We start from the raw sequence: 24,135 nt of genomic DNA, 5'->3' as shown, positions 1-24,135 counted from the left end.
CTGAACCTTTCTGTGTGTTTTTCACACTGATTGAAAAGTTCATCTCCTTGTGTGAAAGGTGGAACGTGAAGATGTGGCTTTACAAAGAGCTCTTTGCACTGCATAAGCATTAGTTGCAAAATTTTAAGTGTCTTGTCTGTGTCATATGCTTTGTGCAGATTTTTTTCCTTGTGAAACAAATTATAGTAAATGTGGTAGAAAAAAGGGGTTTTGGCAATTCAGAAATCCTGGACTTGATGTTAAGGTTAAGTATGAAATATAGTGGAGGTATCAAGTTCTATATGAAATTTGTAAGTCTGACACTGTTTATTTGAGATGCTTCTCGAGTGGGGAGTTGTATGAGGGTGGATCAGCAGAGGGGGGAGGGTTGAGCTGAGCTTGGAGAATGATTCTGTCTGGCAAATGCTCAAGTGATAAACCAGAATGGTTGAAGTAAATTAAAAATTTTCTCGGTAACGTAACAGGAAAACTTGAGAATTCAGACAAGCTTAGGAGGAGGGAAGCTAACTGAGGCAGCTCTACATCAGTAACTTCAAATTGTTTTGTGGTTTAACATCTGCAGCTTTCATTTGTGCTTGCTCATTGAAACTATTGTCTAAAGTAGACACCTTTAGCATCAGAGCTATGTAACACTTACTGTTTAAACAGGACTCCCATTTACACTGAGGTTGTAAGTGCTCTGCAGTATCTTCCCAATCGAGCTCAAGTGGAATCTGAGAAGTCAGGAATATCTGATAAACCTTTCCTCAAGTATGGATCTGTTGTACAGACCAGTCACACCAGCAGTAAGCAGAATCGGGAAGCTGCAGATCCTGGAGATCTTCTGTGGGGCAGACGTTGTGCAGACTTCTAGAAGGATGGTTTTACCTCTTTATTGTTGTCTGCTTGGTTCTGTGCCGTCTGTTCAACAAAGAAAAAGTCACTGGTTGTGGGTAGTCCTGTACGCTGTATTGTAGAGTGGGATAAGTAAGATCTTGAAGAGAAACGTGCCTACAAGGAAGGATGGAAAAGTGTTGTGAAACAGGGATGTTTGTTTCTTTCAATGGAGAAAATAGGAGCTCTTTCTCCTCTGTGAATACATTTCAAATTTTAGAGACTGTTGTTCATCTAATTTTATTAGTGCGTCCCCTGGTAGCTTCAGGCATTGGAAGTGCCTACAACTTGATGCTAGAAGCAAGCCAAGACGGTGTCAAAGTGGTTGTGACACCAGTCCAGTCCTTGTCTTAATCCCACTCACAGGACCCCGTGGCAGACACAGGGAAGCCATAATTGCTTTTGGCTGCTCCGAGCCCTGTGCTCGATGCAGGCAGCTGAGCTGAGGTACTGGGGATTGAGAACGAGCTGGCACCAGGAGCACAGTCATTGCTGAAATGCCCCTGTTTACGTCTTTAATGCGATTACGCTATAGCAGTTCCACTTTCTGTGAACAAGTCTTAAAGTCTGCTTCTGTTTCCTTCTGACATGAATTATTCATTATTTCTGGATGATGGTGATTGGGGTTTGGCTTTCACAGGCAGGTTTATTATATCCACTTAGCTCTGACTGCTTTGGCGTGCTCTAAGACTCACTTATTTTCCCTGCATTGGTTCTTAATGGTCATCATTCTTGATGTTAAAACTTTTGGACTATGTAACCCAACTCTCGTTTTAGGAATGAAACACTGAGGGGGTGGTGTAAGTTGTTTGGTTTTTTTCCTTCTTTTCTTTTTGTGGGAAGCATAGGAGGAGCTTTTTTTATTCATATCTGTGCTTATTGCCAAGGCTGAGGGCAGCTGTTTTATTGACACGGTGTGTTGAAGGACTTGGATATGAGACACTTCATATGTGCGGTTTGGGAGATTTGGATGCTAAGGAAAGAAAGTAGAATTTCAAAATGAGGTGGCATTGATGTGCTCTGCCCTTCAATGGTTCTGAGAGCTGATGAGATTGGGTTTTATACCTTATTTCTGTAATACTGGGCTGCCAGCACCACTGTAGCAACAATGACACTTTTTGGGTTCTTGTAACGGCTTGCGTCATCTGGTTTGTACTGGGACTGCGATGGTTAGGTCTGGGTACGGCTCCTGCTTGTTAGTGGTTGCCTAGAGCTGATGTGTTAATGGGCTTCCATAAAACTTTCTGTCTGAAATGCTATTTGTCCTTCACTTTGAATATTAAATTGTTAGAAACTTTTGGAAAAAATAAAGTATGAGAGAGAATTACTGCATTTGTTTAAAGTTATGAAAGCTTTTTTTTATCTAAACAGTTCAAAGAGCGCATCTCACTAATCAGAGGAATATTTTTGCGTCCCCAGGGTGGTCACAGTGTTTTAATTGGAACTCGGGCTTCTTTGAAGTCCTTTTTAATCCTCCCTGAGCTGGGGGAGCGGGTTTGAAGGCAGCGCTGTAAATCTGAAATGTCTTCGTTTTATTTACATGTGTCTGGGGACGTGTGTAATTCGTTTTCCTGGAGTTACGCTCGCTTGCCAGCTTGTGGACAGCTGAGTGAGAAATGTGCTTCATTAAGTGGGGAGCCCAGGACAGATGGTGGGGGGCTGCAGACAGTGAGCTCATGTGCGTGTGGATTTGTTCAAACCAGGAACTGATGTGCTAGCTAAATGTTAGGCTAGACTAAGCAAAAAGCTAGGATTTAAACCCATATTTTAGAATTAACTTATAGTATGGCACTCAAAAATAGTGTTGCATATGGATACTTGACTGCTTTACAGGCTAAAAAGATTTAGGGTACAACTTATATGGTTCATAGCTTCAGTCATCCTTTAAATCACTATGGGATTAAATTTTCTGACATTGCAGTTAATTGCAGAGTTTTTTGGGTGTCCCCAGTCAGATTGCTTAAAGTCTTTGTGCGTTACGTTCTAAAATTAAGGCCCTGCTTTGGTCTGGTTTCTAGAGAAATCTGGCCTTACCCCAAGGGTATTGCGCACTCGATGTATCCACCAGGAATGGAGCCTCAGTGGCAGCTGATGCTTTTGTGCCACCTTAATACAAAGAACTTGTAGGAATATGCCGCTCCTGACAGCGCAGTTTCCTTAGGCATTTTCTACGTTATTTGTTCCACTATTGATTGTCATGATAAATACAATTATCAGCCGTGTGTTATCTGTACTTCAGTAAAGTTTTTAACCTCCTACATTTGCTGAAAATAGGATGTTTCACTTTCTGCTTCTGCCAGAGGTGAGACATCTGCTGTGAAAAGCTTTGAAATAATCTTGAGTTTGGATAGTTTTTAATTAATCAACAGGTTTAACTTCAATTTTCTGACTGAAAGAATAACTTAGTATTCCAGCTAAACATATAAGCAGTGGTTTTTTCATTCTTTCTAAAATTGTCATCATAAATTTACCCATGACTGATGGTATTGGATGATATGAAAAAAGAACAGTTAAAATAACTTTTACTGTAGTTTCAAAGTTGCAGTTTAAAGTGGCCATTTTTTTGTGAGATTGAAGAGGTATGTGATTGTAATCAGAAGTAAATAAGAATAATATATGGGATGTCAAATCACTTTATATAAAAGTAGCTGAAAATATGGTCTAGACTCTCACAAGGACCTGTAGGCAGTCATTAATAGTACTTCTTCTTGCTCAAGATTAGGGATTTTGTGTTACCCCTGGCTAATATTTTCAGCTGATAAGAGTCTGTGAAAACAATGTGATCAATAACAACGTTGAAAACAATACAAGGATTCAGGTGAATTAATATTCTGCAAGGATTATCTCAGAGAGGTGTCAAAAGAACAAGACTATCGATTTAGTGAAATTTGTAAAATAGTCAAATATACACATTGTCAGTGTGTATACGTCTTGGTTACGGTGTTAACTCCCGTTCTTATCAGACAGAAGCCCTGGTTTTCTGTACAAATGGTGTCTCTGTGGTAGTAATTTCCGTGTGGGTAGAAGTTATGCCAGAAGGGTCTGTTGGATACATGGGAGTTGTGTTGTTTTGGTTTGGTTTTTTCCCCTTCTGTGAAAAGCAGCTGCTGCTGTGTGATTCCTAGGCTGGTCTGAGTGCCTTTAGATGTTGTGGAAGTGACTTAGCAGAATGGAACTGGCAGAGGTTCAGTAACATTATGTCAGGGTTACTAACTCTGTTTATTTGCATGAACATTCTTGACTAAATTGAAAGCTAAGGAGTTAAGTCTTCTACTTGAGATCCTGCTGTGATCACCAGCCACCCCTGCGGGCCCTCAGCTTAGTGAGGAGCAAGTTTCTGAACTCGCTTTCATTTATTGATGTGAAATTTAGAAGTTTCATTTATTACCTTTATTTTGGCTGTCAGGACACTTTCCCAGCTTCGTGTAATCCCAGTAATTGGCCTGAAATAGTTCTCGGGGTTTCTAATGATCCCCTGTTGAATGATAGATCTTTCAAAGATACATCATCTGTCTACTCAGACTTTTTCCAGTGAGCATATCTTTGTATGTCAGCCTGTGGTTTTCACATACTAATTTTTTTACCTACCATTACTTACAGTTATCCAGATAACTTGAAAATCTTAGGATGCCCATGTGATTGGAATAAATAATTGGTATCCTGCTGTGATTCTGTTCTTTAGATTAGTTTGATTTACTCCTCCCTCCCCAACTCCCTTGTGAAGCCTTAATTTTTCTCAGAAAGTAGTTCACGCTAAAGCAGTTCACGCTGTCCCCTCTGCCCAGCTCTGAATTGGCACGGTGATTGTTCCATCTCCATTGACAAATGGAAACTGTAGGAAAAACTACCTTAGCTATGACTCCCTCAAATAAGTGATTTTATTCATTTCATGGCAATATTTTTCCTTTTAGCTGTTTCCCACCCCCCCTCAAATTAAGTTCATGATGGGGTAAAAGATTCAAAATGGCTTTTGCTGCTGCTGCAGTAAAATGAAACATTACTTTTTAAAATGAGTTTACATTTCGTGTTTGAAATCTTAAGGGCTGTAGGTACGAAATTCTGTGCCACAATAATTTCCTTTCATCATCATCATTAATATGTAATTACATTCACTAAATTAAATTGCCAATTGAGAAAAACCCCATTTGCTTCTGTAATTGTGAAGATCGTGCTGATATCTGGTCTAGCATGTGAGCAGCAACAGCCATTTTTGAAAATCCTTTATGATCACTTCCAACTTCACTACTGCTGTGCTAATACTGGTAAATAGCTAAAAGGTGCTTTAGAAGTTTGGTTTGTTTTTTATTCTCTTATTTGATCTCAAATCAGTGGGATTATTTTGGAAAAGTTTAAGAACTGTTACCCAGGGCTGTACAGGGCTGTAATTGGTTTAGAATTTCAAACTGATTGTGAATAAATGCTCAAGGTGCTTAAGGATTGCTCTCCTTCATGTGTAGGGCTCTTGTTTTTTTTAATAAGAGGTGGAGCAGTGTTGAGATCCAGCCAAAACAGAAGAGTGGGATGGGGAATACGGTGCCGCTGACTGAGCTGGAGAATGCTGCCGCTGTAGGGAGTCCCTGTTGCTGGATACCAAGGATTTTCCCTGCATCAAACCAAAGAGTGGTTTGAAAGCATTTCAGACACTGGTTCTTGTGGATTAGTAAGTACAGTAGGTTTGCTGTGCTTCCTGGATAACCTAAGACAGGAAGAAGGGAAGACCTTAACACCTGTTTGTTTTCTCATATTGGAGAAACATAGCATACAGAATATTTAATAGCTTTGCAGATATGCTCCATGTTTCTTGAGTTGTATATTAGATCACTTATTATTGCCTTTATAAACAGTTTTATTTTGTGTAACTGAGTGTAAGCCAAATGAAAATTTTTTTGTGTTACAGCGTGATTGAAATATCTGGGCTATCTTCCCCCATTCCGCCCCCCCCCCACACTTTGGGATAAGGCATAGCAGTGCATTCTGCAAGAAGGAACTGATTTCAGCTGTATCATAATACCAAAAAGATTGGGTTTTTTTGGTTTTGTCTGAGAGTCGAGAACAGGGCATGGCGAAGCACGCTTTGATTGTTTTAAAAATGTCAAGCATAAGTAAGAGTTTGAGTCAATACATTCTTTTTATGCATTATTTATGCTACAAATTATTAGCTTTTGTGCCAGAAAGCCTGAAGAATGGCAGCAGAGGAGAGTGGAGAGCACAGCAAGTTTTGCTTCAGTCACACCAAGTGGTCAGGCTGGTGCTGTAATGAGAAACAGCAGAGCAGCTGAAGGACATCCGTGTGGGTTAGCAGCAGTGCAGACTGAGCTTGTGTGGGGATGTACTTGCCATTAGTATGTGCTCAGTATAGGTTATTGTATTTTTCTAGTTAACTCTGTGTCCCTTGCTACTTACGTACTTTCTCTGGGCTGGTGCATCTTTTTTCTGTTTAAAGCATAGGTTAGTTTTGATTTTATTAAAAGTCTAGTCTTGACAGTACTAAAACAAATCTTTGAGAGAGAGCATACAATTACTCATCCACCCCAAAAACCGAACTGATGACATGATGGTGGATCTCTTGTGACATAGCCTGAGTTCTCACCAGTTTTTGGGAGCCAGACTGACAGTTCATGTGTCTCTCACTCTTATTGCTTTTTCCATATGGCTGATTTACCTGGCTCATAGTGCAGCACTGTGAGCTCGATGAGAGCTTCAGGATATGTTTTGATGAGAAGGCAGCTGAGGCAGTTCACAGTTTCACGTTGAAAGCGGGAATTTGAGCAACCTGATCCAGACCTTGTGGCAGAAAATGAACCAAGCAAAGCCAGCGACTGCCGCTTCAGTGGCAGCAGGCAATGAGATTTGCTCCACTGCTCTCGCTGAATTGCACCTGGAGGAGAAAAGCCTGGGAGTCAGCAATGAGGATTTGTGTGAGCTGGTCTCCTTTTGGAAAGGCCTCAGCCATGTGCTCTAGCATTGTTTTTAGTCAAACCAGAGAAAATTGCTTTTGTTTAACCATGACCGCTCAAAGCTCTAAACTGCACACCATATGATTCGGTATGGGATGACCTGATCTTCACCCAGAACTCAAACCAGAAAAAGCTGATTATTTTTATCTTACCTTCCAGATCAACAGGTTTGATACTACTGTGTAAAATGTTCCTGCTCCTTGAGGTCTATCAAAGCCTGTCATTTGTAAGGTTACATTCAAATATGCAGTGTGTGTGCTTACAAAGTTTCAGGGGTTTGTTCTGTGCTTGCTGTTAGAGCAGTGGCAGGGATAAGAAAAAAGACTGGAATGTTGAAATACCTACCAAATTATTAATTCTTTTCAAAAGTAATGTTAATTTTTATCTTGTTGAGCTCTTAAATAGATCTTTAAAGTGGAAAAGAAACTTGAAAGATTAGTTGGTATGATGTCATATCATTAACTTTCAAAGGAAAAACCCTTTTCATGGAAACCCAAGAAACTGTTATTGGCTGGAATCTATTATTGTTTTCTTCCCTTTTTTCCTCTCCTCTTCAAATTACGGCTTGATTGGATTAATTGCTAATTTTGCAGTTGCTTGAATAGACATACCAATTGTCTTTAGAATTGTCAAGACACTTATAAACACTTTAAATGCTTTCCTACAAATAAGTTTTTCTTCTACTTTGAGTGCTTAATGGGGACATTTGCTTTGGTGAAGAGCAATTGGATTTGTTGATTTGATCTATACACAAATAAGAGGTTTCTTTCCTAAATGGAGGGAGCCTCACAAGCTGAGATTGCTTTCAGTTTACACTTCAGATTTCCTCTGTTCACTTCATACACAAATTGTTAAGCACGCAATTTATTGGAGAAACAGTGGAAGGTATACGTTATTATTACTTTTTTGACAGCTCTTAGCACCTTCATTTGGATGAATGAAGTAAGTGCTCTTCAAAACATTTTAATCACAGTGTTACAAAATATTGAATGTGTCCTAAGTGCCTAGGAAATTTTGAGACTTTGTTTTTGTGAGAAATGAGTGTAGCAGATTCCTTACCGTACGGTTTAGTTAACATAGTCAGCAGTGGAGAGAGAGGAGGTAGGCATGAAGGCCTTAACAAATAAGTGTCACCACCTGGACTGGAGCTTGAAGGGGCTTTTTGGCAAGAGAATAAAGTGCTGTTGTCAAACTGAACTTGCAGAACTTCCAGGCCTGGACACCAGATCTTGGTAGCAATGTTATTAAATTAAACTTAAGGACTCTGTGTTGCCGTATCTTGAGAAGTGTGTATGTGCTGTTGTTATTATTATTTGCTGTACTTTATTAAAGGGCAATTCAGCACAGGAACTGAGCCACTTTTGGACTTGCTGGTGGAGTTTAAGAAATAAGCAGGAGTCTGGTAAACCAGATATAGAGGAGTTAAAACAGTTGTAGAGCTCCAAGAAACAAATAGGATGTTTGGGGGACTCACTTCAAACATACAGAGAGGCTGTTACAGACATTCCACAGCCTTTCTAATCACACAGAAATATTTAAAACAACTAAAATGCCTTTGCAGAGATCTTCTGTTGTTGTCATGTTACCGTTCTGTGTCTGCTCTTCAGATGCTGTTGTTTTGCTGCATAGGAAGATTCATTGAAAAGTGGGAAAGGCCCTTCATGGGGAGAGGAGAATTCAAAAATCTTCTTGTGTTTCTTATACATAATACAGAAACAGATAAGTAACAAAGTCCAGGCTTCATGCATGTAGGAGACTGCCTTTAAAAGCCAACAAAAAAACCTGAAAAACACTGATAGTTTTAATTGAAGAGAAAGAAGCACATGTGCTTCCCTTTCTGTGCCTGATTCTCTTAAACACTTGGGAAAGACTTCTGTCCCTGGCCTTTATCAGTTAATTATACTCAAGTGTAAAACAGTTTCTGGATCCACCTGAAATGCTGTGCCAAAAATCTGGGAATGTTCCATTTCAATTTAATATGACTTGGTTGAGGCGACCAAATCTGTGTCATTGTATATTCATACTGAGTTAAAACTGTGGAGAGAAACGTTACTTCAACTTCCAAAAATAAGTAATTCTGCGTAATTTAGTGTAGTGTGTTGTTAGTTTGGTAGTTTCAAACAAATGTAATTTAAAGAAAGAGTCGTGAAGAACTTAGTCCTTCAAACAGAGTTGACTGTGCCTGTTTTTCTATTTAGTTGTACTTTTGTCTTGCACCTCCATAGTTAAAATTTAATGTCAGCTGCCTTGCTACAATCAAACCTCTTCCTTTGCTGTGAGTTTTGAAACATTTTATAGAAGCAAGAAGAAGTTGACGTTCCAATAAATTATAAATTAAAAAAATTCCAATTTTTGCTTTAGCATTTTAATCTGTTTACTGAGTCTTAGTTTAACGTTACTTCAACAGCTAATTCTCAGTGTGTAACTGTCACAGTTTATACTGAAATGGTAATAGGTCCTTAACTTCAGACAGTTCAACAGAACTTTCTAGCGAAAAGTCAGTTGTGTGCATTAAAAAACCCCACAGAAACCCATGCAAAATTGCATAAACCATTTTCCTTGTTGTGAAAGTTTAAAAAGTGTGCCAGTGGGTCCTTGAAAGTCATGGAGTGACTTGGATGGGCATCCCACTAAGTTAATTTTTCACTTGTTTCACAGTTTTAGGTTTTTATCATTCTTAAATTGCTCCTTTTTCAAATTTGTACTTCAAAGGAAGTCGAAGAGCAGCAGTTTTGTCCCTCTCCTCCTGCCTTACTGTGCTGCTAAGCTATGGTGGACTAAGTCACTACGGGCCAAAAAAATCTCATTTCCAAATTAGGTTTAAATTCTCCTGTTTGGTTTGTTTTTTACTGATTTTTGCTTAAATGTTATTGCAGAAGGAAATGTGGTCTCGGGATGGGATGGTGGGACAGAGGAAGAACAGTCAGCCTTTTGGCTCCTTGAGTCTTACCCAGGAGAGAGGAACTGAAGTCAGGGATTTAATCTGCCCCTGCATTTTGGAAGCACTTTGTCACTTGCTCTTCATGTTATCTTTTTATAGTTATGTAGCGTATGATTCAGTTTTAATAACGCGCTGCTCTTGAATCATACCGCTAAATGTGTGTGTTTAATTTATAGGATTTTGCATGGCTGATGCAAACTAGCTGTGTATTTTTCATGGTTCCACGGTCCCCGTCGTTGCATGGGGAAGGAAGCTGTAGGTTTGCCGGGCAAACAGAGTGCACAAAATAGCGTCTTTCAGAAAGGGAGTTCTGGTTTTGCTAATGTGAGGACAGAGTTTCAAACTTCCCTCAAGGAGCTGTATTGGTAAGCAATATTGTCAGGTTCTCTTAAAGCAGACTTCTTGGCTTTCTAATACTGCTTTTGGTAGCAGCTCTTAAGAGAACGGACAGAGCTTAGCACAAATGCCATACAAACATTGCCCATCCAGCAAAGGCTCTCGAGGTCAGAACACATTACATGAGTGCTGTGATGCCAACAAATTTCTCTCTTTATGCAGCATTGTTTTCAGAATCTTGTGAAATGAGAGGGCTCTTTCCAGCAATGAGGCCTGGTTGGTATTTACAGTGCTTTGGGAGTTGTCCAAATCTCTTCAGATTGAAAGCTTTTCTGATTTAATTTCATGTGCGTGCAGCATCATTCCTCTACTTGGAACTGTGTAAATTAGGCTTTTGCCAACTGGTGTGTGATCACGATGGGATGTAGACCTCAGAAAACGGGCTTTGAAATCTCTCAATAAAGGTGTTTGGCAGCAGAATGCATGCAAGGGGCACCTTTGTCTCTTACCACCTGACATGATTTAGTTTTACAGAAAGCAAACTCTTCTTTAGAGGGCGTTAATACCCATTGACTTTATTTTCTGTTATATATATCTATGCCACTCCACTTAAAAAAAACCAACAAACAGTATCTAATGGCAATAGATCATCCTCCAGAACTAAGTGTAAACCTAAAGCTGCCAACTGCTGAAACTGGGATTGGAAGCTGATCGTTGGTTTGAATTGCTGACCAGATGAGGAGGATTGTTTTTTGTTGGAAATCCGTCAGTAGCTGTCATTACTAGAAATCTGTGGCTTTGTAATCCTGTCTCATTTTACTACTGGATTAATTTCAGTTCTCTTTCTCAGTCCTAATACATCATGGTATGAATTTCTGAGAAAATGAGAAAAAAATCAAGGCAAATATACTCCCTTTGCCCATTTAAAAATCTGTGGAATTATTTCATTGATACTGGGACCAAACACTGGTGTTGGGGGTTGGCACTCAACGTGGCCAGAGAAATGCCTGCTACTAACTATCCTTGTGATAAATCTGTTATATTTGGGTGTATGATGAGAGGCTTAGAACTGCATTTTTCGGACCCTTGTTGACTTAGCATTAACTTTTACAAAGATTGTCCATGTTGAAATCACTGTGTCTGCTTACAGCTTCTTTTTGCCAAACAGAATAAGCGTATCCAGTCCATTTCTGTCTGGTATTTTCTGATTTTTAGCTTCTGGTGACTCCAGTAGGTGAAAGATGATGAAGTGGGAAGGGAAACATAATTTGTAATTTTTTTTACTCTTGTCAGCACTAACACAAATTTGCCTTTATGCTGACCTTATCTCTAGATTTCTAGTTAGAAACTACTGTGGAAAGAGAACACCTACTTCCTTAATACATGGAAAAAAAATCTGAGTCAGAGGTCTGCTTCCTGCAGATAGGAGCTAGTGAACCCCTGCTGAAATCAGATTGTAGCTTTATAGGCTTCTCTTGTAGGTTTTTTTCTGTTATTTTTTCCCCGTGCAGACATTGTGGAGCATGCAAAACCAACTGTCTTCTACTTTCTGGTGTATGTTATCATTTAGTTCTCCACTTACGTATCAGCAGAAGAATCTCAAGTCCTCCAACTTGGAAAACTACCTTAGAGCAGTGTTAGATTTGAGCTCTTTAGAGCTGTGTTTCCAAGAAACCAGTGTTGTTTTTCCTGTGCTCTTGGGTTATGGGGAGATGTGGCTTGCATCAGACTGGGTTGAATTCAGTTCTCCAGTCCATCTGTTTTATTATGTATCGACTGTTAAGACTTGCATGTAACACAAGTGGTATTAGAGGCTTCAAAACTTTCTGCCGAGGAAGCCTACAAGTGTGCAATTCTGGAAGCAAAAAGCAGAAACCTTTGAATTGCAATTGCCAGAGCTGAATCCTGACTGTGTGCATCAGCTCGGGGTTTAACCGATTTTCACTTGGCTGGAAGTGACAGATGATTAAAGAGGAAAAGTGATGCCTTTTCTCTATGGGAACAGTTGTCTGGAAGTGGCATCATCAGAGAAACGGCTTCTTTAGTCCTCGATTCAGTTAGAATCCCAATGGTCAAGCTAGAGGCATGTCTCCTATTCAGTTACTATTCAGTCTCCTACCTCTTCAGTTTTTGGAGTGGCAGGAGCCTCATTCCAGGGCTGTATTTGAATAACGTAAAATCTGACCAGTCTTAGTTTAATCTGCCAGCTGCAGTGAAGCCTCAACTTGCATCTTGGGGAACATGGCAGAATGTGTTTGTACAGATCTCACTTCTGTAAAACCAGCTTCCCAGTGGCTCCTTATGAAAAATCCCTTTCAATTTTGGGTCACTCTTCCCCTTTGAGGGTGATGCATCTTGGTGTAGCAAAAGGATGTACCCAGTGCACACTGTGATGCCCTTTCCAGCTTTACTTCCTGTGATATAGACGCTTCTGTTTTGGGATGGAAAACCCTTAACGGTGGCTCAAGAGAATTTTTTTTGGTATTTTTTCATAAATTGCCTGCATTTAGAGTTGAATCTCTTGCACTCATGATTTAAAGAGCGGTCTCTGAAAGGAACGGTTATCTCCTGCAGAGACTGTTGATGTGGGATAGTGGTTTCTAGGACTGCCAGCCTAGAGTTATCTTGATCCCATTCCACTATCTTTAAGAACTTGTTATTGGATTTGATGAAAAAAGAAACCTATTTTTGACAACTTCAGAGCTGCTACTAGCACTCCTGTAGAAATCTTTGATCTCTTTGACAAGAAAGGGTTATCAGAGCAGTATCTGAACTGTGATCTGATGGATTTATTTTTATTTTTTTTTCTCTCCATGGCTCTGGAGTCAGTGCATTGGTAATTGTGTGGGAACACTGGTTTGAGTCACCCATGATGTAGCTGAACCTCTGCACTCTCAGAGTACTCGGCAGTAGCCAGAGTTGTTGAACTGAACAGTTCATATGTACATTTACTTCCTCCTTTTCTTACCCTCTTGGTACTAATCCTGTGTTTGTGCTCCACTGAGACTCTGTGGTTGAGCAGCGATTAGAGGAACGCCGGGTGTGCTCATCCCTGTGTAGCTGTGCCGAGCACTGGGATGGGGAGGAGGTTGTGAATACCTATTCTTATGTAAGTTAAAAGAAAAAGAGGTGTGTGTGTGTTCAAGTGTTAAGTTTTATGTTCACCTGTATCAATGTTCATGCAGGCTGCTTGCTTTGAAGAATTTGGCCTTGCTGACTCTACGGCTTTGGAGTTGGTTTATGGGTTAAAGTCAACAGTGGTGAGATGCTGCGACTTGGATGGTGATTACAGCAATGACTGTAATAAAGCAGGTTTCCTGTAAGCTGACCAGGATGCAATCCTGTGGTGTTCTAAGGGACTGCAGCAACTTTGGCCTGGTGAAATTGCCTTGTATGTTTTTGGTGAGACTTTTTTATGGTTATGTAGGGAACACAGTTTTTCAACCCATGGTTTGTTAAAAGTTTCTGTTTTGTTTTAATTGTGTAGGACACCTGATGATCTCTCAAGGCAAATTGTGGCCCTGCAGCAAAGGGAGCTTGTGCTGAAAGAGCAGAACTCCAACATCACAAACAGGTGAGTGATACCAATTGTGGATGCCGGTAGCAAGACACTGCTATATTGGAGCACGTAGAAAGAAAACAAGGACTGCAAACTGAGAGAACGGCTCTTCAGATCTCCTTCCTGTTCTGTGGAGCCTCCTATGCTATCTTCTGTTCTTTCCCATGTTGATGAAGAGGTTTTTGCTTACTTAACTCCTTGCAGGAAGAAAAAGATGAAGAACTGTGGGTGGATGCAGTGAAGAGTTTATCCAGCGTTGTTTTATGAACTGAAGTGTTTGCAAGGGGAAGTGAGCTGCTTTCCCAGACCATTCAGTCTGGAAAGGGAATGTGCAAAGTAGCCATCTGTGTATGGGAAAGGGAGTAAGAGCCCTGAGGACTGGGATTTGACTACTTCTAGGACCGCTTTGTATAGATGGTGGTAGAAAAGTAAGTTTGTGGTTTTGGTGGCAAAGCACTGCTGGACTTTGGGAGGAGCAGTGTGTTCAGAGTGAGAAACTAGAGGGTGTTTAAGGCTTTGCACTGGTGTTGGAGTGAATATCTAATAGGGGAATGAATTTGTCTGCTCAACTTTCCAGACTGCATTAGTTACACATAACACAGCTCCATAGCGTGCCAGAAAGCGTTTGTCATCAGTGCACATATTCTTGCTTCCCAAACTGTTTTATTTCCTCACGTTAGGAACCTGTTGTCTGTTCTTGCCTTGCCAAGATGTTTGCTGACTTGTCTAAGCAACAGAAGTGTGAAGAATTTCAACCTTGGGTGTAAGCATGTTGAATGTGAAGGAGTCAGATACTGTGTAACTGAGCACTGGCCAAGCACTCGTAGTTTGTCTTGGGCTGCATTTGCTCGTGTGTCTCCTGAGATACGTGGTAGATTTTGGTTCAAGTGATGAGCATGTTGTGGGCTCTGCCTGAGTAATGATGGACAGGATTCAAGCTGGGCTTTAAAAGCTTCGTGTGTGTTGCTGCTGTTAAGGAAACTATTTAGTCAGTTGTGAAATTGTTAGCCAAGTGTAAATTCCCAGGAGCGCAGCCGTCCAATTTGTTTTGTGGTTTTTGCTAAGAAATTTAAAGGGCGGAAAAAATTCTCACCAATATAAGAAAGACATTTCATATATTAAAAATAAACTAAGCAAACCCTCAACCCCACAGCTGACCAAATGATCAAATAAAAGAGTGGTGGTAATGTTTAAGGTATTGATTTTTTTTTTTCCAGGCTGCTTCTCACAGCCTGTCAGAGAAATGCTTTTTCTAGATTTATTAATGGCCAAGGGGCCATTTGTTGGAAATGCAGCCTTTTGGTAGTGTCTGTTCATGCTGGGTGTAATTGTGCCAATTTAGTTTAAAAATAAAAACATGATTAAGATTACTTTTTGATTTCAAGTGAAATGGTCTGTAAAGCTGCTTAAATTAAAATTCTCACATTTTCTTGATGAAATGCTGTGTGTCATTTCCAAAAGTGGTAATTTCTGATTTCTTCTGTTACATACCTTATTCTGTCTTAAATGTAGGCAATAAGATGCATTTTTAAAAACCTTTCATTACAGATGATTTGAAAGTTCCCTGGAGAAGGTCTTGAATCTCTGGAAATAAAACCTTGTTAAGGGAGCAGATCTAATTTTCTCTTTTCCCTGAGTGACGTCCAGATTTAACTGATGGTCTACTCTTTTATTTGTTTCATAATTGTGTTCAGAATGGTCTGTGTATTACAGTAACTTAATATGTGATCACGACTCCCTCTAGTGATGGAGCTCAGCACTTATGCAGCTTTCTATTGTTTTTTTTAAGCTACAAATTCGTTTGCCCTTAGTTGAAACGTCTTCAGTACTGACAGTACTGGGTTGGATTTATAAAGTCGGTGGCTATGTGCGTACAGAGTAATGTGCAGTACAAAGACAAAAGGTTTTTTTTCTACCCTAAGAAGCTTTGATTAATTTTCTTCATTAAAATTGATTTGGTAAATGTTTAAGAAAACACCATGAGAAGCTGGCATCTGAATTTAATTTTATGGCAAGTGGTGAATCACCGATAGCAACAAGTAAGCCAGGCCTGCAGTGCAAACTACAGTTTAGAAGAGGTTTGAGTGTGGTGTTGAAGACGGTGATGTGACCCCCTTCCCTAAATGGCTGACACTGGGTCTTTGTACAGTGATGTGTTTTTGGCCATTGCTGAGCTTCTGAACACAGGCAGCAGAGTGCCTGGAAGGGGTTTTTGCATGCGGATTATTCTTTCTCTGTCTTTACACTGCAGTCACGTTATTGTTCATCACTTTCCAGTAATGGCTCCTTTCCTACATTATTTAGTGCCTGTGATAGACACTTGCTAGCTGCTGTTTGTCTCCCAACCTGACAAATAGCCCTCAGTTTCTTTTTGATAAGAGGAGATGCTTGGTGGCGAAGCAGGAGTTAGTTAATAATGCAGCGAGATGTGAGCAGGGCTTGACTTCAGAAAACAAACCAGGCATGGAAAAGATATCTCAAGGGAAAAATTTGCTGTGTAAGGTCCCATCCATTTCTGTAAAACTGGAGACACATCAAGCTCAACTGCTTCTCAGTGTCCTGTGGTTGATCTGGAATGGAGAGTTATGGTATACAAACACACTGGTAACAACATCTTCCAACTGGCATATGGCCTCACTAAGCAGAGTAAATTTATTTTGTCTCACTCTTCCAGAAGTGAACTGCTTTCCATTTATTACTGTGTATTTTGTAGAGCCAGTGTTTCTGTTAGTAAAAAAGGCAGTAGAGGTCATCACACCACAATAAGGCTGCATCATTACAAATCAGCCTTTGACTTGATCTTCCCCCTGCTTCTGGCCTGGGGATGCAAAGTGCAGGCTGTGTTTTGGGAAACCTGTGCAATTGCCAGTGTCTCAAGGCTTCCCAGAGCTCAAATGATGATGCATATCGTATTTGCTGTATCATACAGATTGGATGCTTTTAGCCATAGAACCACAGGACCAAGTTTCCTGAACAGTGGGTTTAAATCAATTTCTTTTAACTGTGCTTGTTTACATGTTTGAGTAGTGTGGGCTCCTTTGGAGCTTGCTATTTTTGCAAGGAAGGAAAACCTTCCTGTGGTGCAGGAGAGGTCACACTTGCACTGAACACATATACAGCAACTCACTTCTCCCCTTCACAGCTTCAGGATCACTGAGTAATGTAGCAGAAAGTGCCATTAATAGCGTGTGATGGAACCTCACTGCTGGTTTGGAGCGTGTTGTTACAAGTTGTGTAAATAGAGTAAATTATACTTTCAGCTGCAACAGCAGGAAGTGTTGTAGAGCTCGATAACTGCACAACAAAGATAATAATCCAGAGGTTTAAAAGCTGAAAAGAGGATTGTGTAGGACCACTTTAATGGCATGAAGTGTACCTGCTCTGCTTTTTAGGAAAAGGTAATGAAACAAAGGTGTTTAATTAGCGGGTCAGTTTAACTGTGCAGCCATCATTAGTTGGAGCATGATTTCCCCCCCCAGAGCATGAATGCTGTAGGTGTGGTACATTGGAATGGACTTTTTCAGGAAGAGTGGATAGTTGTACCGTGTAATGTGGAAAGTTGGCCAAGTAGCTTTTCTCTTATGGAAAAATGATGTAGTAGATAAGCTATTTTTTTTAAAGTGAGAAAAGCCGCATATTTGGAGTCTCTGGAGAGATTTCCTAAAACAATCCTGGCAAAGCATTCTAGAATTTGAAATGTAGGGGAAACTTCCCTTCTCATCAGTGTTGTTCTCCAAGATGGCTAAACACGAAGGAATGACGCTGCTTACAGTTTGATCTTTGCTTCAGTTCTGAAAGACAGCTATGAAAATGTACATTATTGGTTACTTGCGGTCCTTCTCAAAGTGATAATTTCTTTTCTACTTCTAGTCTTGTTGTCGAAGTGGAATATTGACTTTGGACCATTGAGGTATCTTGCAGGAAGTCAAATAGAAGGAAACATGGAGGTGAAGTTTTAGTACTGAGCAGGATGAAGGACACAGAGAAAAGGACGAGGAGTAAATCTTTGGTTCTGGTGTTGGGATCTGATGGCTTCTTCCCATCACCTCACATCAGAAAACCAGCCATGTGTTTTGACATATAATTTCATATGAGAAAAAGGAGACATTGAATATGTTTGCAAAAATATCTTCCAAGTGCTCACAGAGTTCTGCTAAGAGACGTAGTTGTTTACCACCTTTATTCATATAAATCATGTAAAGCTTATTTACTCAGACAACCTGCTGTATGTCTTGTTGCTTACAAATGAAATAAAAAGCTAAACCACGCAAGGCTGGGGAACTCAGATTGGAAGCTGAACAGAAAATGTTTTTGAGTTGGGCAGCAGGGATTTTTTTTAAATAAAAAAAAACAATGAATGAGTGATGATAAGCTCAGAACCGTCCATCTCCATAAGTGCCGTTAGCTCAGAAGTGCTGTAAATCTATCGCCCATCTTCTTTTTTCCTTGGATGTCCCAAGGAGTGTCAGTCACAAATATAAATAGAGCCTGTCAGGCTTCTTCCCCTAATCTTCTGGAAAGTTGGACAGAAGTTTAATTACAGTGAAATGTCTTTTATCTGACAGAGAGAGAAGTGCTAGCTTTTTGATAGGTTTTATGAGTTATTTTGTGATCAAAAGAAGCACTTAATGTCTAATATAGGACAAGGTAGGGATTTTTTTTGTCTTCTCTTGTTCATCTATATGGCATATGGCACCTTGATTTATATGTGGAGGTGTGTGTGTTCCTAATACCAGACAAATGTTTATTCACAGTGCTTCAGGGCATTATTAACTGCTTGCAGATTCTGCATTCATTTATAGAGTAATATTATGAAGAAATGACTGGTAGGTATTGCTTTTTCTGTTCTCCAAAACGGATCTTTCATGTGGTTTTGTACCAGAAGGTAGCTGATAGTGTCCCATTAAGTGACCAATCTACTCTCTCCAAATAAACATATTAATAAAATAGTGAGCTTCCAGAGCAACATCTGGTTATTCATGACTCTAACTGGGAAGTTACTAATATTTCCTGGTTTTTTTTCTATTTCATAGTTAGCCCCTAGCATAAAATAGGAAGGCAAAAATAATTTAGCCAAGACATTGACTTATGCTTCAATTCTAAAAACATGGGATTTTGCCCAGACCTTTTGCTTTTCATGATTGTGCCATTTTTAGTCTGATTTCCTGAGGAAGTTACGCTTATTACTGTGCTTTGTGTGTGTATGGAGATGAGATCTGTGCCTACCCTACACTTTTGAACTTGCTGGTTGTGCTCTGTCAGGTCTGGCAGATGGTAGAAGCCTCAAGAATAATAAATTAAGGAAAACAGGTCTGTACCTCCAGGAGAGACATCCTGTCAATGCAGCCAGAGGTCATGCCCTGTCAGGTACCAGAGCTCTGCAAGCAAAAGACCCTCTTAAATGTCACATTAGCAGTAAGGCTCCTATTGAGGTTGTGCCTCTTCAGCCACTGTTCATTCAGCATCAGGACTGGAGAAATGAGAAGCCTACTTGAGTCAATATTCACCTTTGGAGAGAGAAATCCATTGGAAACCAGGCAACTTGGGTTTTTGAAGCTCATGGAAGTAGTCTCTTTTTCTGTTTAAATGAAAATATATAGAAAAAGCCTAGAGAGCAGCCTTCAGGGGACAGACACAGCTGTAATTGTATCATCTTTTCAGCCTGGAGCTCTGTGGAAACTGCATAGTGCAAACCCAGTAAAAATATTAGTCTTTTACCTTCTATTTGACTTTGCTGCTTGGAGATCATTAAAGGGGAATCTGTGGAATGCCTCTGTTCAGTGCTCTGATCACTTTTAATGATTTAACAAACTGTAGAAGCTATTTAACTGTTCTTAATTTTTGTTCTTATTCCAGGATTGTCACTGACCCTTGTTGTTGCTGCTAACATCCCCGATGTTTGTGCATCTCTTTATTACCAGAATGAACAATAGCTTTCATTTGTTAGTGCTCCTCTGGAGGTGCTGATTCCACATCCTCTTCGTTGTCCAGGTAGCAGTGTGTGTTATTAACCAGAAAAATGTGTCAAAATAATCAGTTAATTTGGTAGGAAGCATAGACTGTTCATGATGGTGTGTGTACAGCAGACATTTCGTGTTTCAACACGGAGCTGCATTGTTAAAGTTATGGAAGGAGAAGTCTGCCTAGCATTTATTCTATGCATGGCTCACATCTGCGTTATAAATCTTTCTCTTCCGTGAAAAATTTCTAAAAATCATAGATTTTATAGATGTATGTTAATACTAGTCTACAGTTCTCGGAAACTAGAATGAGTATTTAGAATTACTGAAGTAATTTAAAGTCAAAACTTATTATCTATTTTCATTATTCATATTCTTTCCTTTTTAGCTGAGAGATGCCGTGATCAAATTAATGATTTACATGAGGCTGATGGGCCGAAGGAAGAGTGCCCTACATCCATGTAATATTTGTGATGTGAATACAAAGGCAGAAATCGTAATCTCAGCTGTGCAGTAGGCAGAAGTACAAAAATATTCTACTTTGAAACTAGTACTATTATGTAAAATCTTGAATTCAGCCTGTTACCAAGCTTTGTAGAGAGGTCTGGGAATTGTAGTGCTTTAAGATATCCGGTGCTTAGGAATTTGTCTTTTACTGTCTCTGCAATGTGAAAAACGTTGTTTGAGTAGGAAAAGAAGAGGGCCCTTTAGTTTGGTAATATCTTTAGATTCAGCCTTGAAGTGACAAGGATGGTCCCACGGATGAGGTACAGGAATGTGGCCCGAGAGGTCTGCACTTGTTTTCTGGAGAGGCTTTGTGTTTGCTGAGTCACTGCATACCGCGACCATAGCCCCTCATGTTCTCACATGCAGATCCAGAAGACCACACGAATGAAAACAAACATCTCTACTCCATATATCCTCTCTAGTCTGCACCTAATTATTTTTAAGGCAATTAAAATACACTAATTCCTATCTATCTCTACCTGCTAAGATTTTTTTGTTCCCTTCTCCTCCAAAAGGACATGATACACAGTTGTTTCTTCCCATATAGTATCTTAATAGTACTGACCATAGCTCTCGAACTGTCCCTTTCAGGTGTTTTATGATAAGTCATCAACAGCCAAACAAGGCTGCGTATAATCATCTTTCCCCTGAATTGGTAACGCTAGAGCATCGTTATCGCTTTCCTGAGCAGTCATGAGAAGCCAGAGGAAGTCTGGTGGCAGAATGCAGAGTGAATTTTCTGGTTCTGTACACTCGTGTACCTGAATACCTGCTGTAGTTGCCGTAACGAGAGATATCAAAGACTATGGATTTTTATAAAGTATTTCAGGGTAGTGTTTTCATTGTTTATTTTAAACAGATTGATGGTTTCCCAGTGCTTCGGGGAGAGGTGGGACTGCCCAAATGCACTGAGGCATTTTGCCGAGGTAAATGTGAATTCTGCAGGATTTTGTAACTGTTGTGAAGTAATGTCAGTTCAAACACTGCACAGAATAGGGTTACGTCTCAAAAACCAGATTATCTTGACTGAGATGTCTCAGTCAGTTGATCATATCTGCATGTAGACTTTGTTCAGCTCTATAGCTAATTGCTTGTTTAATGATTTCTCATCTGGATTGCATCGACTCTGCCACATGACTTCTTCAGCCTGCTGTTATTGGTATTTTAATTATTTTCATTTTAATATCATCTGTGTCTGCCAGTATGCAGACCATGGTGCAATATGGTAAATCGGGAAAATACTGTATGTCGGGGGGGAGAAGGGAGGCATTTTAAGTTAATTACAAATATTTTTGTAGTGTCAGAGTTTTATCAAACAAACTGCTTGAAAAGTTTAATCTGAACTCAAAAGTAAGCTGCCTTGTCTTTTTTTAGCTGTGTAAGGCAAAAAAAACTTGCCATGAATTGCAGTCAACCCCCCCCACCAAAAAGCAGCTTTCTTTTACTGCTCTGAAAGTTAAATGACTAATGTGCATAATTTATTTGAGCATCTGTGCTAAAAACTTGCATACCAAGTTTTAGTTCAATGTGATCAACAATGGCGAAAATTAGGATTTATCATGGAAATGCTGACGGATGTGAACATGTGTAGGCTAAACCGGTGCCTGACAAACCTTCTTATTGTGCAATGCTAATGGTGAAACACTTTTTTTTCCCTGCTCTAATTGCATTTCCCCCCCACACCCGTCTGCTTAATTTTCTCCTTTTCAAATTTGGTGGCTTTAGTTGCACTTCATATTTGGATCCCTGCTTTTTCTGGAGTCTGCAGAAAGCCTCCTGAGTAGTTTTGCAATATTCCGAAGCGTAAGAGACCCTGAGCTGTGTGGGTGACGCTGGGGGGTGGATCGGCGTCCTGAGCTGTCGCCGCCGTTTGCAGTAGCGGCCTCAGAACAGAAGATGGTGCCGGCGGTCTGGGCTGCTGCGGCCTTCGCTCCCCTCCTCCTCCTCCACCTTTTCTGGCTTGCGCAGCCAGGGTGCTGTCACCAGGATTATAAATTCTGGAGCCAATTAGCTAAAAAATGTTACAAGTGAAAGGAAAGAAGCGAAAAGCTGCCGAATATCTTGGTGTGAATGTGCCTGTCTCAGAAAGCCTTTCTGTGGTGAGCTCAGCTGTGGCCGCCTTCTCCTACAGCTCTGGTGCAGCTTTTGGTGGAGCATCAAGGCACTTTTGAAGCATTTCGTTAAGGAAGGAGTGGTTGGTTTGGAGAAGTTGAGCACAGGGAAACAAGGCAACGCCTTCTTAGGAAATTGTGCTGATAATACAAGGTTAAAAGCTGGAAAGATCCTGAGGATGCGTTTGTGCCTTGACAGTGTTTCTTCCTTTCTCCGTCCTTGTCCACAAGATTTCCTGTTGAAGCAAATTTCTTAGTATTATTTTTTTTGATCTTGGGGTCAGTCTTGCATGGGCATCACAGAGCAAAAACATATCCTAGGCAGTTCCTCTCTGTCTCAAGACAGCAGTTGGTGTTTTCTGGTGCAGCAGTCATTTACATTACATTTACAGCCATTCTTTTGCAGGTATGTGTCACTCCTTAGGAAAGGAGCTGGGGTAAAGTTGGAAATGGGTTCAGGAGGGGTGGTTGACAACTGGTCCTGTTATTTCGTTGCTGGTAACTTTGGGTGTGTGGGTTTTTTTTACTTTAGCTATACAAGAAAAGCTGTAGCAGGATCTGACATTCAGAGGGCCCTTAGGGGCTGGATGCGTGGTCAGAAGGCTGAGGCGTTGTACTCTGGTAGGGTTCAGAACAGCATTCCAGCAAAATGTAATTTCCTTTCTGTCATATTTTATGTATGGACTGTTTTTACATATTTTCAATATTTAAAACAATGTTCACATATTCATAAGTTTTAAAATACGTTCTCACTGTTAAGGGATGGAAATCAGTAAAAAATCCAGCCCAACACATACAAAAAATCCCAACAAAAAACCCCGTAACCAAACCCCCTAGCTTTCCTTTTATTCAAGTAACAAAAGTCAAATTCTTATGAGTGAAATAACTACTGAAGAGGCTTTCTGTTTCTCAGCCAGAAAAAGCTTTTGAAATATTTATGGTAATAAACCAAAATGTGTCCCTTTTTGGCTGTACAAATACGGGATTATCAGATCTAGCCTATAGTAGTTGCAGTACATAAAGTCCAAAGTATCCTCTTCTAATATAAAAGAGTGTACGTTTTAAGAAAACATTGTGAGATTTTTTTTTTTTAATAGGACTGTACTGACAAAGTATCACATATCCTTGGGTTAACCTAAAGAAAAAAAATCTCTCCTTGCACCTTGCATCAGAGGTAAAAGTTGTCATCAAGACAATGCATTAATTGACTCTTGGAAACCAAATGTATCATTTATGTTGATGCATCTTTATCTACTTAAGGAGCAAGACTGAAGTAACTTCATAGCACTTTCTATTGTAGCTGTGAGTGTGGAGCTGTGCTGCTTGCATCCCCTCCACTTCAAAGAGCCTGAATCCTGTGCCACCAAGGATGTAATTGCAACACAGGTTGTCTGGCTGTGTCACACTCCCAATTTATTGAGTGATCTTGCTCATCTGGCTCTTACGCCTTGGTTTTTATTCTACAAATCTTGCAGCAGTGTAAGGATTGGAGCTTGTTGAAGTCAGAGTGCATTTTGATCATTGACAGAAGAATCAGCAAAGCAAGGTTGTAGGGAGAAGTAATACCTTTTATTAGACCGACTGGTAGGATTAAAGGAAGATGCGGGTTTGGGCACACCGCCAACACTCAGATCTGATAGAAGAGCAAAAGCCTTCCAGCTAACTGCAGGTTGAGAACAATTGCTCTGCGTTTAACTTGATTAATCAATTAGACAATTTGAGAGAAGGTAGTGAGCACATTTGGAATGGGGGCAGGTATCAGACAGAGGATGTGAAAGGGCTGTTAGCACTGTGAGAGAGAGAGAGAGAAACTTGGTCTAAATTGTTCTGATCCATGAGCACAGTTCGGATGCTCTGATAAGGTGAACAATTAGTAGTATGAACTTTCTCC

At 40.1% G+C, this 24,135-nt stretch overlaps 1 protein-coding gene across 1 annotated transcript in view; it reads left to right on the top strand.

Annotated features, from left to right (window-relative positions):
- Positions 1–13,681, top strand: part of MAD1L1 (MAD1 mitotic arrest deficient-like 1 (yeast)) — a gene marked incomplete at its 3' end in the record, with an annotated part of 37,131 nt that extends 23,450 nt beyond the window's left edge. Inside the window, exon 9 of the mRNA XM_010186905.1 lies at positions 13,595–13,681. Within this exon, the coding sequence (XP_010185207.1) occupies positions 13,595–13,681 (87 nt within the window). The remainder of the gene's footprint in view (positions 1–13,594) is intronic.
- Between the last annotated feature and the right edge of the window lie 10,454 nt (positions 13,682–24,135).

Source organism: Mesitornis unicolor, unplaced genomic scaffold (genome assembly GCF_000695765.1).
Source record: "Mesitornis unicolor isolate BGI_N332 unplaced genomic scaffold, ASM69576v1 scaffold21156, whole genome shotgun sequence".
NCBI lineage: Eukaryota > Metazoa > Chordata > Aves > Mesitornithiformes > Mesitornithidae > Mesitornis > Mesitornis unicolor.
This window is presented reverse-complemented; position numbering and strand designations above follow the sequence as displayed.